Here is a 14,891-nt window from a genome sequence, read left to right as displayed (position 1 = left end):
TTTTCAAGATAAAGCAGAGGAGGTAGAAAGGTATCCACTAGGTAGAAACTAATCTAAGATTAGTTCAGGTTCAGAATTAGGCACCTCTTCCCTTGTTCAGAAATCTCTTCTGAGCATACAGGCTAGGAACAACAAGGCTTTTATAAACAATGTCTTCCTCAGGGTCCCAAATTGTCACCCTCCCTCTTAGAGTCTGTAGATATCTATGGCAAATATGAAGATTAAAATTCTTAGGTTTATATGGATACTACTACAAACGAAATTGGTAAAGAATACAAAATACATAGACATACAGTAGCTAAGGGGCTCAGTGGCTAAGACACTGAGCTTGTCGATCAGAAAGGTTGGCAAGTTCGGCAGTTCAAATCCCTAGTACAGGTCTCCTGCATGAGCAGGGGGTTGGACTAGATGATCTCCAAGGTACCTTCCAATTCTCTTACTGTTAAATTAAATAGCCTCCCGCTTCCCAGGCTCTATCAACATCTAGGTAAACTTTCTAATGAAGTTTACAACCCAAAAATTCCAGCAAGTACTTCACTTTTAAATGAGGCACCTATAGATAGACAACTTATATTGGGAAAAGCATTTCCCAATCACATTATCCAATGTGGGTTAAAAGTGACCCTATTCTCTGAAATGCTGCCCATATAAATATGTGTTCCTTCAGATATCTGAATCCAAAATTACAATGGATTTTCTAGGTAGTTATCAGAACCTTCAATTGGAGTTAAATAATTTGGTAACCAACAGCACTCTTTAAATATTAGCATCATATGTGTGCCAGTTACACCCTTTCCTGGACTGGCAATCTCTACTCACAGTCACTCATGCCTTAGTCACTTCCTGTCTTGACTATTGCAATGTGCTCTACATGGGGCTGCCCTTGAAGAGCATCCGGAAGCTCCAGTTGGTGCAAAATGCAGTGGCCCACACAGTTTTGTGTACACCCCAGTATGCACATGTATCACCTCTCCTGCGGGAGCTGCATTGGTTGCCAATTTGCTTCCGGGTGCAATTCAAGGTGCTGGTTGTCACCTTAAAGCCCTTCATGGCTTGGGACCAGGTTATCTAAAGGACCGTCTCTTGCTGATCACATCTACCTGATCCATCAGAGTAGGGAGGCAGGGAATGCTGCGGGTCCCATCCCCGAGGGAGATACATCTGGTGGGACCCAGAAGAAGGGCCTTCTCCGTGGTGGCTCCCTCTCTCTGGAACATCATTCCCCCAGAGATTAGAATGGTCTCCACTCTAATTCTCTACCGGACGGCACTGAAGGCTGGTTCTGCCAGAGGGCCTGGGGAACCCAGAGCAGGATGGAGCCCATTAAATGGCTTGTGTGATTGGCTGTCGCTGGGGTGGGGGATGGGGGTGATTTTATTACATTAATTTATTTGATTTTTTATTAGTTTCACTGTTTTTAAATGTGGTTTTTATACTCTGTAAGACGCCTTGAGTTGCCATGGGTGAATAGGCGGCAATATAAATTTAATAAATAATAAAATAATAATCATAATAATAATCTTATATAGTGAGCCAATTTGATGAGCACCAGGGTAGATCTGGAGACCGTGAGTTGCAGGCCTGTCTTAGAGGCAAAGGGTGACCTTGGGCCAGACACTTTTTCTCAGCTCCAAGAAGGAGGAAATGATAAACCACTTCTGAAATTTTGCTAAGAAAACTGCAGAGACTTGTCCAGGCAATAACTGGGAGTCAAGACTGACCCAAAGACACCGAAAAAAAAATCCTATTATTTTGTGGATATTTTCATTATTGTAATGTTTTTTAAAGATTATTTTAATCTAAAATAATCTAATAATTATAAAGTTTTATAATTTTAGAATTGTAAGCTGCCCAGAGCTACTTAGTTGACTTGGCGGCTAGGATAATTGAATAAACAAAGATAAATAAAATTTATTTTCAGCGACAAAATGTCCCAAACTGACCACACATCTTTTCAGAGGTTAACATAGTAAGAAGAAAAATACTTGAGGTTCAACATACAAAGGAGCAAACATTCCTGATCTAGACATGCAAGAATTAGCTCCTGCATAACAATGCCCCCAATAATAGCAACACCAGTGGTGAAATCCAAATTTTTTTACTACTGGTTCTGTGAGTGTGGCTTGGTGGGCGTGGTGTGGCTTGGTGGGTGTGGTTTGGTGGGTGTGGCAGGAGAAGGATACTGCAAAATCTCCATTCCCACCCTACTCCAGGGGAAGGATACTGCAAAATCCCCATTCCCTCCAATTTCTGGGGGAAGGATATTGCAAAATCTCCATTCCCACCCCACTCTGGGGCCAGCCAGATGTGGTATTTGCTGGTTCTATGAACTACTTAAATTTTTCACTACCGGTTCTCCAGAACCTGTCAGAACCTGCTGGATTTCACCCCTGAGCAACACATATACCAGATGACCCCACTTACAAACACATCTCTCCTGAGTTAAATTATACCTTAGTTAGGGACATAATAAATGGACAACACAGACAACATGGGACAAACATGAATCAAAAATCCTTTGCTAGTACAGGAGATTATATGTGGTGAGAAAGCTAGGACACTCCCTAGAAACTCTATCCATTTGTCATAGGGAAATATCACAGGTAAACAATTGCATTGAAATACTTTTTCTTCAGATTAGGGAGTCAATCACGCATGTGCTATTTCTTCCAAACGAGCTGCTTCATCCCTATTTGAAGTCTAGTACTGTAAGCAAGTTCCAAAGGGCTTCTTAAATTGTTAAGAGCTAGTAAGTTTATGTATTTAAATTTATTTACTTACTGTACTTCCTTTCTTATTTATATATAGGAGTTTTTGTAAAAATATCCATTTTTGATCCTTACTTAGGTCTGTTTTTCCCACGCTGCATCTTTTGCATTTGTTTTATTTTATTTTATTATTTTCCACTTTTTCTTTTTATAAATAGTTCAAAGCAGTGAACATACCTAATATTCCTTCCTCCTATTTTCCCTGCAACAACAACAACCCTGTGAGGCAGGGGTGGGTTCTACTTACCTTTACTACCAGTTCGCAACGGGATCGCGTGCGCTCACTCACTTCGCATGCGCAGATCGCTGATGACGACATCTGGGGCGGTGGGTGGGGCCTCCCGCCGGTTTTCTACCAGTTCTTGCGAACCGGTCTGAACCGGGGGCAACCCACCACTGCTGTGAGGTGAGTTGGACTGAGAAAGAATGACTGATCCAAGGTCACCGAGCTGTTTTTCATGGCCAGGGCAGGACTAGAACTCACGGTCTCCTAATTAGAGACTGGTGCCTTGGCCATTGGACCAAACTGGCTCTAGTCTTATACCTTGTTTATATTGTGTTGTTTTATCCTGGCCATACGTGGTAATAAAGTTTTTGTGACTTGTGACTAAATCGTGTTCTAGCAGGACATATCCTGCCATTGCTTTATCGTTCATCTTCACTATATTATCTTGTTTTATCCTAGAAGGCAAAACTATCCAGAGCCAACTTTATTTCTGTCTTTTGCCCTCCTGTCCATGTTGCCTGTCTACTCTATATATCTGAGCAGGCAATATTGTTCCATTCCAGAATATTACAATCTGTCCCAAAGTTGCAATTTAGTCAATGACTAAAAAGCAAAAGAAAATAAACAAATGGATCAGCCTATTTTTCTTTCTTTCTCCAATTAAGTATGCAGGATGTTAAATCCTGAACCATGACAGGTGGCATGTAATATGAAAGAATCATGAGGTAAAACAGAAAGTCCAGTTGCCTTTTTAAAAAGCATCTTTGGGACTACCATGACCTGGATGACTGAGAATCTCTATAGACAACCGTGAGATAAAGTTTCCATGTTCTGGAGTTCTGGGCGGGAAGGAATGAGTTAAAAGCAATACCAGCGTCTTCCCTGTTGTTGGAAGAAAGTCTGCAAACCTCAAAGCATTCCTAACTTGTTACACACATCTTGGCAGCAGTGACTGAAAGCTAGCCAGAAGAACAACAAACAGCGAAAAAGAATATAAATGGAGACTCTGAAACCACCAGCCACATTTAATCGCCGAACTGAGTTTGGGCATGAAACATTTGAGAAGAGTGTTTAAGCTCTTCATAAATTTTGCAGAATATATTTTAAAAAGAAAAATATATAAAAATGAAACTGTTTTTATACTTTTTAAAATGAAAAGTGAGAAAAGAAAAAAGGAAAAGGAAAAGAAAAAAGAGAGAGAGCAACTATTCTTCTGGACAGGATAAAACAGTTTTAATAATAAATTAAATATCCCTGATTTTTGCAGGCATGGAAAAACACAGTTTTTCTTTTTTAACCAGGGATTGAAGTGACAGAGTGAGCTATTTTAAAAGATTTAAAACTTGTAGAAAGTTTAGAATAACCAGAAATACAGTGTATCTGATGGTGTGCAGAATCTGGGGCATTTTGAGATAGGAAAGAGAAAGAGAAACTTTGGAGAAGCAAGTGAAGTAAAAGAGCCAAGAATCCCTATACAGGTAGTCCTTGACTTACAACAGTTCATTTAGTGACTGTTCAAAGTTACAATGGCACTGACCTATGACCATTTTTCACACTTATAACCATCGCAGCATCCCCATTGTCACATGATCAAAATCCAGATGCTTGGTAATTGACTCATATTTATGACTGTTGCAGTGTCCTGGCATTATGTGGTCAGCTTTTGTGACCTTCTGACAAGTAAAGTCAATGAGGAAACCAGTTTCATTTAACAACTGTGTTACTAACTTAACAACGGCTCTGATTCCCTTAACTGTGGCAAGAAAGATCTTAAAATGGGGCAAAACTCACTTGTCTCATTTAGCAACATAACTTTGGGGCTCAATTGTGTTTGTAAGTCAAGGACTATCCATATAGACAGTTCATAAAGGAAAGATAGAACCAAAATTAAATAGAAGTTAAACAATACAGTAAACTGTGAGCAATATGAAGAGAAATATGTCAACATCTGCAGTTCATGAGAAGAAAGAATACAAATGAGATCAATTATTTTGCATTTAGGTGCCTATCAAAACAAAACAAGACTTGCAACCTGTAAATACAAAGAGTGTCAATGAAAGCAAAGATGTTCTGTTGGTAGCAGGTCAAGTAATGAATAACCCAATAGGACAAACTAATAGTTTACATTAATGCAAATGAAGACAAAATGTTATCATCCCAATTAGACTGTGGAACCAGTTATCAAGAAACCTGATAAACTGCCATATTTCCCTCAAAGAAACGAATTAGTTTTTAATATACATTGAATTACACTTCATTAAAGCTGGGAGGACAATGCCAACTCAAACGGATTAGCATAAAGACAAATTTTCATTAGTAGATCTGCTAAGGATTTTTTAAAATTATATTTTGCATTTATGACCTTTTTTGTCTAACTGATCATGCTCCAGTTACAATATATCAAGTCTCTTCTTATCATTTTTTAAAATATGTTTCATTTTGAAAGTTTCAGATTGGAGAGAAATATGTGCTTGCCAGGCAGATGAAATGATTTAATTGCCATAATCTGCCATTTATGAAAATAAATATATTTTTATACTTCTAGCAATTTCTTTAAATAGAAAAGAAAAGGTCATTATAAGCTATATTGTTATTTGTCCTATGTTTGCTGAACCTAGATGACTTGCTATCTTCCCATCCATCCATCTCTAACAAAAATGTTTTGCCAAAAAATAAATATAATTTGACATAACCATATAAATAATCAGGTGGCTATTTTCAGGTATCCCTGAAAAAAATCTGCCTTTTGTTGTTTAGTTTTATTTGGAGATTCGATTTGTATATTACCTGCGTGTAAGAAAAATAATTTCTTTTTCCAATATACCACCCTTTGAGGAAAATAGCCAACGTTACACTATTTTCCCATAAAATTAAGATAAGGCTAATATAATTAAAGATTGTGGATAGTGACCATTCATGCTGGCTGCTTCTTGAAAGATTACTCCTTTCAAGACTAGGTTTCAAATCAAATCATTCTTTGACTTGATCAGAAACGGAATGAATATCATGTTGGGGTTTATCATCACTACTGTATATAGCACTTCTGCCCCCCTGTGACACTTCACAGAAACACATTTTTTCCTTTCTCCAGATATTCTGGAATGATTTTTCAAATGTTGTTTACGCTCAGGTACAGGGGTGGGTTCTACTTATCTTTACCACCGGTTCGCAACTGGATCGCATGCGCAGATCGCTGATGACGACCTCCGGGGCAGTGGGTGGGGCATCCCACCGGTTTTACTACCGGTTCATTCGAACCAGTCCGAACCAGGGGCAACCCACCACTGCTCAGGTATCATGGTATCTTTTATGCCCCCTTACCCCTTCTACTTTACCTCAGCAAAGGAAGAAGTCTGGCCTGAGAAATAATAATTGGACTAAAGACACCAGTAAGTTTCCATGTCTGACTAGGAATTTGGCCCTTGATCAGTTTCACTTCTGCTGTCTGTGCTCCCCCGTATGTTGGAAAAGGTATAAAGGAGGGAAGACAATGTTTAGATCAGCGAACAATCAAACCAGCCAGGATCAGTTTTGGAACCTAATTTTGCTTTGGCAGGCTGTTCTATAGTAAATCATTACTCTCTTTTCCTTAATTCATGTCTATTTTTTGTGCTGGATCTTCTTTTCTATGCTTTTTTTCTTCCAGGATCAGATGAGAGGGCAATAGGAGAGAGCAATTCAAGTTCCTCTCACTATGTGGTGACTGAGTTCCATCTAAACCAGGGGTGGGTTCTACTTACCTTTACTACCAGTTCGCAACAGGGCTGCGCCTGCATGCTTGCTTCACTCGCGCACACATGCGCTTTTCTGTGCATGCGCAGAAGCGTTCTGATGATGGCGGGTTGGTGGGCGGAGCCTCCCTCTGGTTTTACTACCGGTTCGAACCAGGGACAACCCACCACTGATCTAAACCCACCTAGCTTCTTTCCTACCTTAAAAATTGAAGTTCTAACCATATTGGAGGCTTTGCCTCCCACAATGCTTCTCACTGTCCTTTTAATTGTTCTATTGTTCTTTTCTTTTTTACTGTTATTTTAATACACTCGGGTATCACTTATGGTTGCGTGTACCTTGAAACATTTTTCTAGATGTGCACATTTACTGCTTTTTAAATAAGTGAGCAGCTTTCAGTTCAGGTAATACCTACATTAGGTCAAGAGAACAATTCGGAGCATGCAGTTTGTACTTTATAACTGGGGCAGATGTCGCAGGGATTGAACAAAATGCCAACATAGATGAATCCACAAATAAACATGATCTTCCCGCAAAGGTCATTCTTTTTTTTTTTTTTATTGTTGACTGTCCAGAGTCATGTACTTGGAAAGGATAGCCTGGTAAATTAATCAATCAATTAATTAAATTAATAAAGCCATGCCTATCCAGCAACCCAATCATTTGCCTAATAGTGCCAATAAGCATACTTCCTCCAAGACATATCTCCTCCAAGTGATGCTAGGATCACTGGGCATCCCTCCAGACTCTCTAATAGGTCCACAAAAATCACATTTATTTGCCAGCCTATGTTGAAACATAAACAAGAGAAGCAGTAGTGGCATCAAATGCATTAATTTTAATTTTTAAAATGGTAAATATTAATAAACATAATCCATGCAAACCCATACATCTTTTGTGGTTCTCAATAATTTTTTAGAAGTGGGAAAAAATCCCAAGGGACAAAAAATTAACAAGCATTGGTTTAGATTATAGTACCTGACAAGAATCTGGTCACAGTTAAAGCAAACAATTGCATATCACAAGCTCATGAGTAACAAGGTACCAAAAAAAAAAAATCACATTAAATGGGGATAGAATGAGGGATCAACAGGTGACAGGAAATCATAGGAGGATGAACTTTACCAGAATTTTCACTAGAGGGATCAGTAGAAGTTGAAATAGAATCCATTGATATGGTATCATAATGATCCAATCCATGGAAATCTGCTAGAATTACATTGATAAGAGAGAAATGACTTTTCCTAGAATCTGACATTTGTTATATTACAAGGTGGCAAGAAACAAAGGACTATGAACTGAAAAAAATTATGCAATTGTTTCAGCATGACATGACCTATCTATGCAGAACTGCATCCATTTCTAGGAAGAAGGAATAATGATTCCACAATTGGCAGAAATCAAGCACAAAGTGCATTCAAAGTACTGAAAGATATTTACAGCAAAGTAGGATGGGACTTTGATCCAAATACAATGTATAATACAAAGTAGAACCATCCATTAAAATTATTGCTACATAAAGCAAATGCTACAAGGCCAAATCCGTATCTAGCGCTGTTTGTTCATCAGAAGACACCAGCCACAAACCTAAGTCTAGCACAAGACAAAGAACCATGGTTTGTTTACTAAGACTAAGAATAGAGAAATTTTGTTTGAATCACTGGGTATCTCTTAGGAAACAAGAAATAAATGGAGATCTTCCAGTCTTACAAACAGGGCACAAACAGGGAATTAGTGCCCCCTTCAAAATAGAGCAGAGTCAGTGATGGGATTCAACTAGTTTGCACCTATTCACTAGAATCGGTTGTTAACTTTCTAAGCAGTTGGGAGAACTGGTTGTTGGAAGAAATCTTTTGCTTTTTTCCACTTCCTGTAAGGAAGGCAGGAAGGAAACATTCTGGTGGTGTTTTTAGCCTAATCTTTATTGCCCTGCTTACAGAAACTGCCTCTCAGTTAACCCTCATTACATTGTAACAACTAAAGGTTCTTACGCCCAGACTTACTGTAGCCTGAGCTTCTCTGGAGGGTTTTTTTTTTCTTTGGTGATACTTTCCTGGGGTTTGACTTTCTTAAAGGGGAAGGGTTGTTTTAAGCTTTTTACACTGCTGTTGGGAGGAAATACTCCCCTGTTGGAGTTCTTTCAGCCAGGATGCAACCATCAGCATTTTGAAGAAATAATTGAATAATGAAGCAGAGCTGCCGGAAAGAAGCTTTTAATGACAAGGAACCAAGACGAGTGACATTCAGCAAGGCTGAAGCTAGAAAGATTGACATTCAAACGGGAGTTTACATACCCTGGGTTTTAAACTGGTTTTTGGTGAAGTTTAATTCTGTGCTTGGTGAAGTTTAATCCTGTGTTTATTGATGGGATAATTTTCCCTATTCAGCTTTGTTTGGAAGGAAAAAGGTTAATCTCTGTTCCTGAAAAGAAGCAGGAACAGAATTCAGAAATCTTGCTAGTTCCTGTGTCTATTTGTTCTGGTAATTGGGTTAACAAGCAACAGCTACTGTGTTTGCTCTTTTGCTACATTCTAGCACTAATTGCTTTCTTTGTAGTTAGGCTTATCTCAAGCCTAACTTGAGCTTGCCTGGGGTGTAAACTCTGGCAATGAGCCAGACAAGGCTTATGTTTTAGTTTTAAAAGGATTTAAACTGTTGTGATTTGTAATTATTTGTATTGTGTTTGAATTTTTTCCTGCCTCATGGTTTCTTTTTCTATCTGGGGAAGGGGTCTTCTTTCACTGCTTTAGTGGTTCCTGGCACTGTCCTTTCGGGATGTACCTCCAAGAGGCAGGATGCAAGCTTGGCACTGATTTTTTTTACTGCCTTTCTGGTGGGCACGTGATCTCTCCTTAAATGTGGATGATTTCCTTAGGATATCTTATGAGGTGAGTGAGACCAGCCTTGCTTGACAAACTTGGAGGGCAGAGACTTGAACCTGGGTTCCCTATATAATTTGTTAACTTGTCTCTTTAGTTCGGCATTTTGTAGCCCAAATATGCCCATGCACTTTCTGGAGAGCTTAAATGATCTCTCTGCTAAAGGGTTTCACTTTATGAGCAAGAAGTAGATGAACTATTGAAATATCTGCAGATCAGAAAGGCTATGTTCTAGTCCAGCTTTTTTAAACAGAGCCTGAGAATAATTTAATCTCCTTAGAAGACTCAGGAGCTAGTTCAGAACAAACTTCCTTCCTTTGATTTAATAGAGATCTCAACAGAAGTATCTGTAAAATATTCTTTAAATAAAATCTGTTTGGAGGCTAAGCTTCTCTGATCATGTACGCCTCTTAAAAATGAAAGGGAGATGAAAGGAATGGTAGAGTCTTCTGAATCTATTATAATAGATTACAAACTTTTCTAGTCCCACTGCTTTCTTGAGGCTAAAGTGATGTGCAGTTCTTAAGTTTCAAAGTCTTTGTAATTGCCAGTTTAGGATTTTGACAAAGCAATCTGTTGTTCTCCTGTCTGCCTACATGAAGATGAAAAGGGAAGAAAAAATGGTGGTTATTGCACTTACTTTGGTGGTGTCATCACCCACAATTAGCTTTGCTTCCCTTCTCCACTGCAAGCAAATGGACTCCTCAACATTAACTAAGCTCTCTCTCTATGAATTGTTTTCTAGACCTCTGCCATGGACAATGCCTGGAATTAAGTTATCTGGCAATCCTGAGAATTTTAGAAATAAAGAATACTTAGAGCCGACAGACTCTACAATACAATATAACCTACAGAGGCAGCTCGTTTCTGCAGGAGAAGAGCCCCTATTCTGAATAGCCCCATATCACAAAAGAACATTTTTAAGTATTAGTGATTAATTCTCTGACTATAATTCTCTGAACAAACCCATCAAGCAAAATCTGGCTTACCTCTATATAGAAAGACAAAACTCAGATTACACAACTATGACATTATTTAAGGAATTTCTGCCAACCACAACTGAATTCCACTTACGCACCCACACCTAGACACTAGGAAAACTCAGAGCTGGAAACTAGATTGGAATTTTAAACAAAAACATTCTGGAAGTGACCAATGGCAACCAGTGTTATATTACTTACTTCCAAAAACCTACATATCTCTACCACCTGTCTATAGCATGGACAGTTTTTTTTTAATTGCAGTAGGATAGAAAAGTATTTAATAAATCAATAGTCATAAGGAGTTTGACTCAACATGAAAGAACCTTTAACCAGTACATTTTTGTGTAAATACCAAAGAAACAATAATCAAATATACAAATGTATTACATTATGTAAATGAAATACTAAAAACTTTTTTAAAACCTGCAGAATACACAGCTTTAAAAAACTCAAAATTGCATGATAAATGCTCATTACTGAATGAGTACAACAGAACGCTCTTGTGAGGTATTTCTAAATAAATATGGAAAAATACTACAACGTATGAAAATCAAACTGTAGATCTGTAAAAAAAACAAAAAACTATACCTTTGAAGCTAACAGCCATAGTAAGGAATATGTTTAGCTTTACTGTGATTTGAAATCCATTCTAGAGTTCCAAAGCACTGCATATGCTGTTTTGGGTGGTTGCAGAATACTTATTTGCTCTTCATTTTGTGATAACTCCTCTCCATCAAAGGAACTTTGAAGAATTCTTCCAAACAGTATGTAATTTGAAGACAAAAGGCATACACTGGTATACAACACACTAGCTAACTAGCCAATCTATCTATCCAGTCACTGTATTATGAAGCTGCATAATGAAACATTATGAAGATCTTTGGATTTCTCTTCTACATTAACTAGAGACTGGAGCTTGGTAGAAACTGTTACTCAGGAGTTAGACTTGCTTGCTAGATTTACCAAGGACTTTAATTAGAACTCTTCAGTAATAGTTAAAAATATTCAGCTGGAGGAACTGATTGGAAAGCTGTTTATTCTATTTCTTTGCCTCCTTTTTCCAATCACCATAAGTTCTTTTACTAAATAACAAGCAGCAACATCTGCAATTCATTTTTCTCTTTCATTCCATTTATGGAAAACTCTAATGAAATTGTCTTGGCATTCATTGTGTCTTAAGCAGGAAAAGTTGTTTTACACTGGATCATTATTATCATTCTTAAAACTGTAGAGATTTTTTTAAAAACAGAATAGCCTGTACATTTTATTCACCTTAACAGAAAATAAACAAGTTATATAGTAATATTGACCCTTTCTCCCTCCCTCCCTCCCTCCCTCCAGGAGTTCATTATTCTCTATATGGCATGCTTGTCTTCACTTGAAAGGCCAATGCAGTGAAAAACACATCCCAAACAAGCACTACTCTGTGAATGTGTCTTTAACATGAACAGGATTATCAAATTAAATGTTTCTACTATTGGCATTAAAGTTAAGCACAGCTGTAGTTTTAGAATCAGGTTTAACTAATCTTGAGCACAAACTTAAATCTCTTTCCCCAAGGAAACCCTATTTTAAAGTACAGGCTTACTTTCTGGAAAGTGTTATAGAGTTATAGCACACTTTTTCACCACATGTTCCAAATTATTTTAGCTAATCTGATTTTAATGTTACTAAACTGCAGGTGAAAACGTTACTTAATTCACCTGCAAAGGGAGGAGTCTGAAGTAAATAGGATGGCACCATCAGATGTGTCTTTCCTTGGTGTCTAATTAGTGTAACTTTATTTAAGAGGCTAGAAGGAGCTGCCTCTTTTTTTTTTTTTTTTGAGGGCTTGGTCTGTTATGGGAGAGATAGCTACTTTGCCCAACTAATCCTCATCATGAAGTTTTTAGGGAGTTTATTTCTTTGTTTCTGTTTGGACAGGTTCTTCTTTCCTGGGGTCCTATGTGCCCCTAGTTTGAGAAATGAAGGGACTTCTCAGCCATTACATTACTGCATCACAGAGATGCAGGCCTCCAAGAGATCTCCATCATTGGTTCTTCCAAAAGAAAATGGCCAAGGCCCACATGCTCCTCTTTTCAAGCTGCTGTCTGGTCATTATCCCCAGGGCTTGGAAACTGATGTCTCAAGACCACCCCCAGATTCTAGAGCCTTACGTTATATGAAGCATTTGTATAAAATGTTTGCTACCAAGGAAGGTGTTCTTAAGCCCAACAAAAGCCATCTCTACAACACTGTCCGCCTTCTTACACCACATGCTGAATGCAAGCATCCGACTACTAATGGTATGTGAAAACTTTTTTGGGGTTAATTAATTTTTTGCCCCTTGTCAAAATATGGGTGGTCTTGCTTGTTCTTCTATATACAATGGAATGGGATACATCTTTGGGGTCTCTTTTAATAGTGTAAAATATATATTTTGCTGTAGTTGGAAAATTACCTCTCTTTTTTTTGTCAAATGTCAATAGTGGTGGCCATGTTGTTTCTCCAAAGCTTTATACTTTATAAACTTACTTATACTAGGCTTTTTTTTTTTAAAAAAACTGAATATTCAAAATGGCTGCCACCCTAAAATATCTGCCTTCCTTGACATTTGCTCAGAAAAAAGCTATGCCTAATCAGAAAGTCTTAGATCAATTGCTTTCATTTGCAAATATACTAAAGTATACAGTGATTAAGAGAAGCAACCTGGGAGGGCAGGACTACTTTGTTTAAGCATTTTTTTTTCTTCAATCTCTTTGCAGGAGATCTTCATTCAACAGACCTGTTTTTCAACTTGGATTGTGTTACTGCCTCAGAGCACTTACTGAAGTCAGCTGTACTCTTCTCATTGGATGAGTCTGTTTCTACAGCTTCAAATCTTACCTGTGTTTGCAACATGACTATTCAAGAAAGTGATGCCTCCAGTCAAGTGTACATCAATGTTCCACATGCAATGGTATTCATTTTGGATTTGGAACGTAGACGCAAATGGATTGAGATTGATGTGACTGCTATTCTTCACCCTTGGATAGTCACCAAGAAAAGAAACATCCATATGGCTGTGAATGTCACCTGCTTGAAAAATGAACATTCTCCCAACTCTGAATATGGTTTCTTCAATATGGCACAAAGATCCCTTTTTCTTCTCCTCTATACTATTGACACTAGTGAGCACACTTATCACAGATGGAATTTTCTCCAAGTCAGAAAGAACTTTACATTATCTACTCTCAAAAAGCATCCTTTCACAATTCCCAGTGAAGAGGCCAGGAAAGGCCTTAAACAGGGAAGAGCACCTCGTCACCGAAGAGAAGAAGATAGGAAAATGAAAAACACTCCAGTTCCAATATTTAACATAAGTCAGTATTACAAACAGTTCTCCTTTCCTCAAAATGAATGTGAGCTTCACAGCTTTTGGTTGGAATTCAGTCAACTGAACTGGGACAAATGGATAATTGCACCACATAGATACAATCCTCACTATTGCAAAGGTGAGTGTCCAAGAGTTGTTGGTCACCGCTATGGCTCTCCAATCCATGCGGTGATACAGAACATAATGCGGGAAAAACTGGATTCTTCTGTCCCTGAACTTTCCTGCATTCCAGCTGACTACAGTCCTTTGAGTGTTTTGAAGGTGGAGGCTGATAGATCAATTGTATACCAAGAATATCGGAATATGATAGCGAAAACTTGTACATGTCGTTAAAACTAATTGTGATGTAATAAACCTTGTAGTTTGGTATTTTTCCTTATTGTGAATTGCCAATTAGTTGAAAAATAAAGTATGAAGTGTAAAAGCAGATAATTCTAAAGTGTTTGTTTTTCTTTGCTTTTTCTGATCTGCAAGAGAAATTAAAAGGTTTTCTTGTTTTCAAAGTAGAAAAATTATCCATGAATTGTAGGTGTTTTGGGTGTTTGACAAAAAGCACATTCTCTAAATTAACAAAAGGAGTAAATACCATGTCATGTCACAATAGTTTTTGTTTGTCTTAAAACACTAGTTTTTAAACTAGTGTTTAAGCAGAGGGTCTTACTATTACTAATTTCTCAATTGCTTAATTTTTATATTTACTTTTAGTGATTGAAGCTGGTTGAGACTATTATGACTACCAGATGTAAATTTCATTTTAAAGCAATAACGATTTTTTTCTGACTCTGCAAGTTCATGCTGCAAAATAATGCAGACTAAGTTTGTTATATCTCTATAAACCCCTAGGAAATAACTTTGAGATTTTGTAATGGCTATGTGAAGATACTTCTGCAATAATCAGCAAATTGTATTATGTTATGTACAAATATTGGTAATGATATAAGCATGAGT

General features: G+C 37.7%; 1 protein-coding gene across 1 annotated transcript; it reads left to right on the top strand.

The window, feature by feature from the left end:
• The first annotated feature begins 12,371 nt into the window (after window positions 1-12,371).
• On the top strand, window positions 12,372-14,382 carry GDF9 (growth differentiation factor 9). Its single transcript, XM_034408740.3, has 2 exons — window positions 12,372-12,873; window positions 13,333-14,382. The coding sequence occupies exons 1-2, from the start codon at window positions 12,468-12,470 to the stop codon at window positions 14,274-14,276; spliced, it is 1,350 nt and encodes a 449-aa protein (XP_034264631.3). The 5' UTR covers window positions 12,372-12,467; the 3' UTR covers window positions 14,277-14,382.
• The last annotated feature ends 509 nt before the right edge of the window (window positions 14,383-14,891 follow it).

Source organism: Pantherophis guttatus, chromosome 2 (assembly GCF_059756535.1).
Source record: "Pantherophis guttatus breed Tessera chromosome 2, ASM5975653v1, whole genome shotgun sequence".
Taxonomy (NCBI): Eukaryota; Metazoa; Chordata; class Lepidosauria; order Squamata; family Colubridae; genus Pantherophis; species Pantherophis guttatus.
The sequence above is the reverse complement of the archived record's forward strand: the minus strand, read 5'-3'. Positions and strand labels throughout refer to the sequence as shown.

What these genes read in the sequence shown, in the direction of transcription:
- GDF9 (XM_034408740.3), top strand. Translation starts at nt 12,468, where the DNA reads ATGAAGTTTTTAGGGAGTTTATTTCTTTGTTTCTGTTTGGACAGGTTC. An exon ending in CAAGCATCCGACTACTAATG is followed by an intron (nt 12,874 to 13,332) that starts GTATGTGAAAAC and finishes ATCTCTTTGCAG; the next exon opens with GAGATCTTCATTCAACAGAC.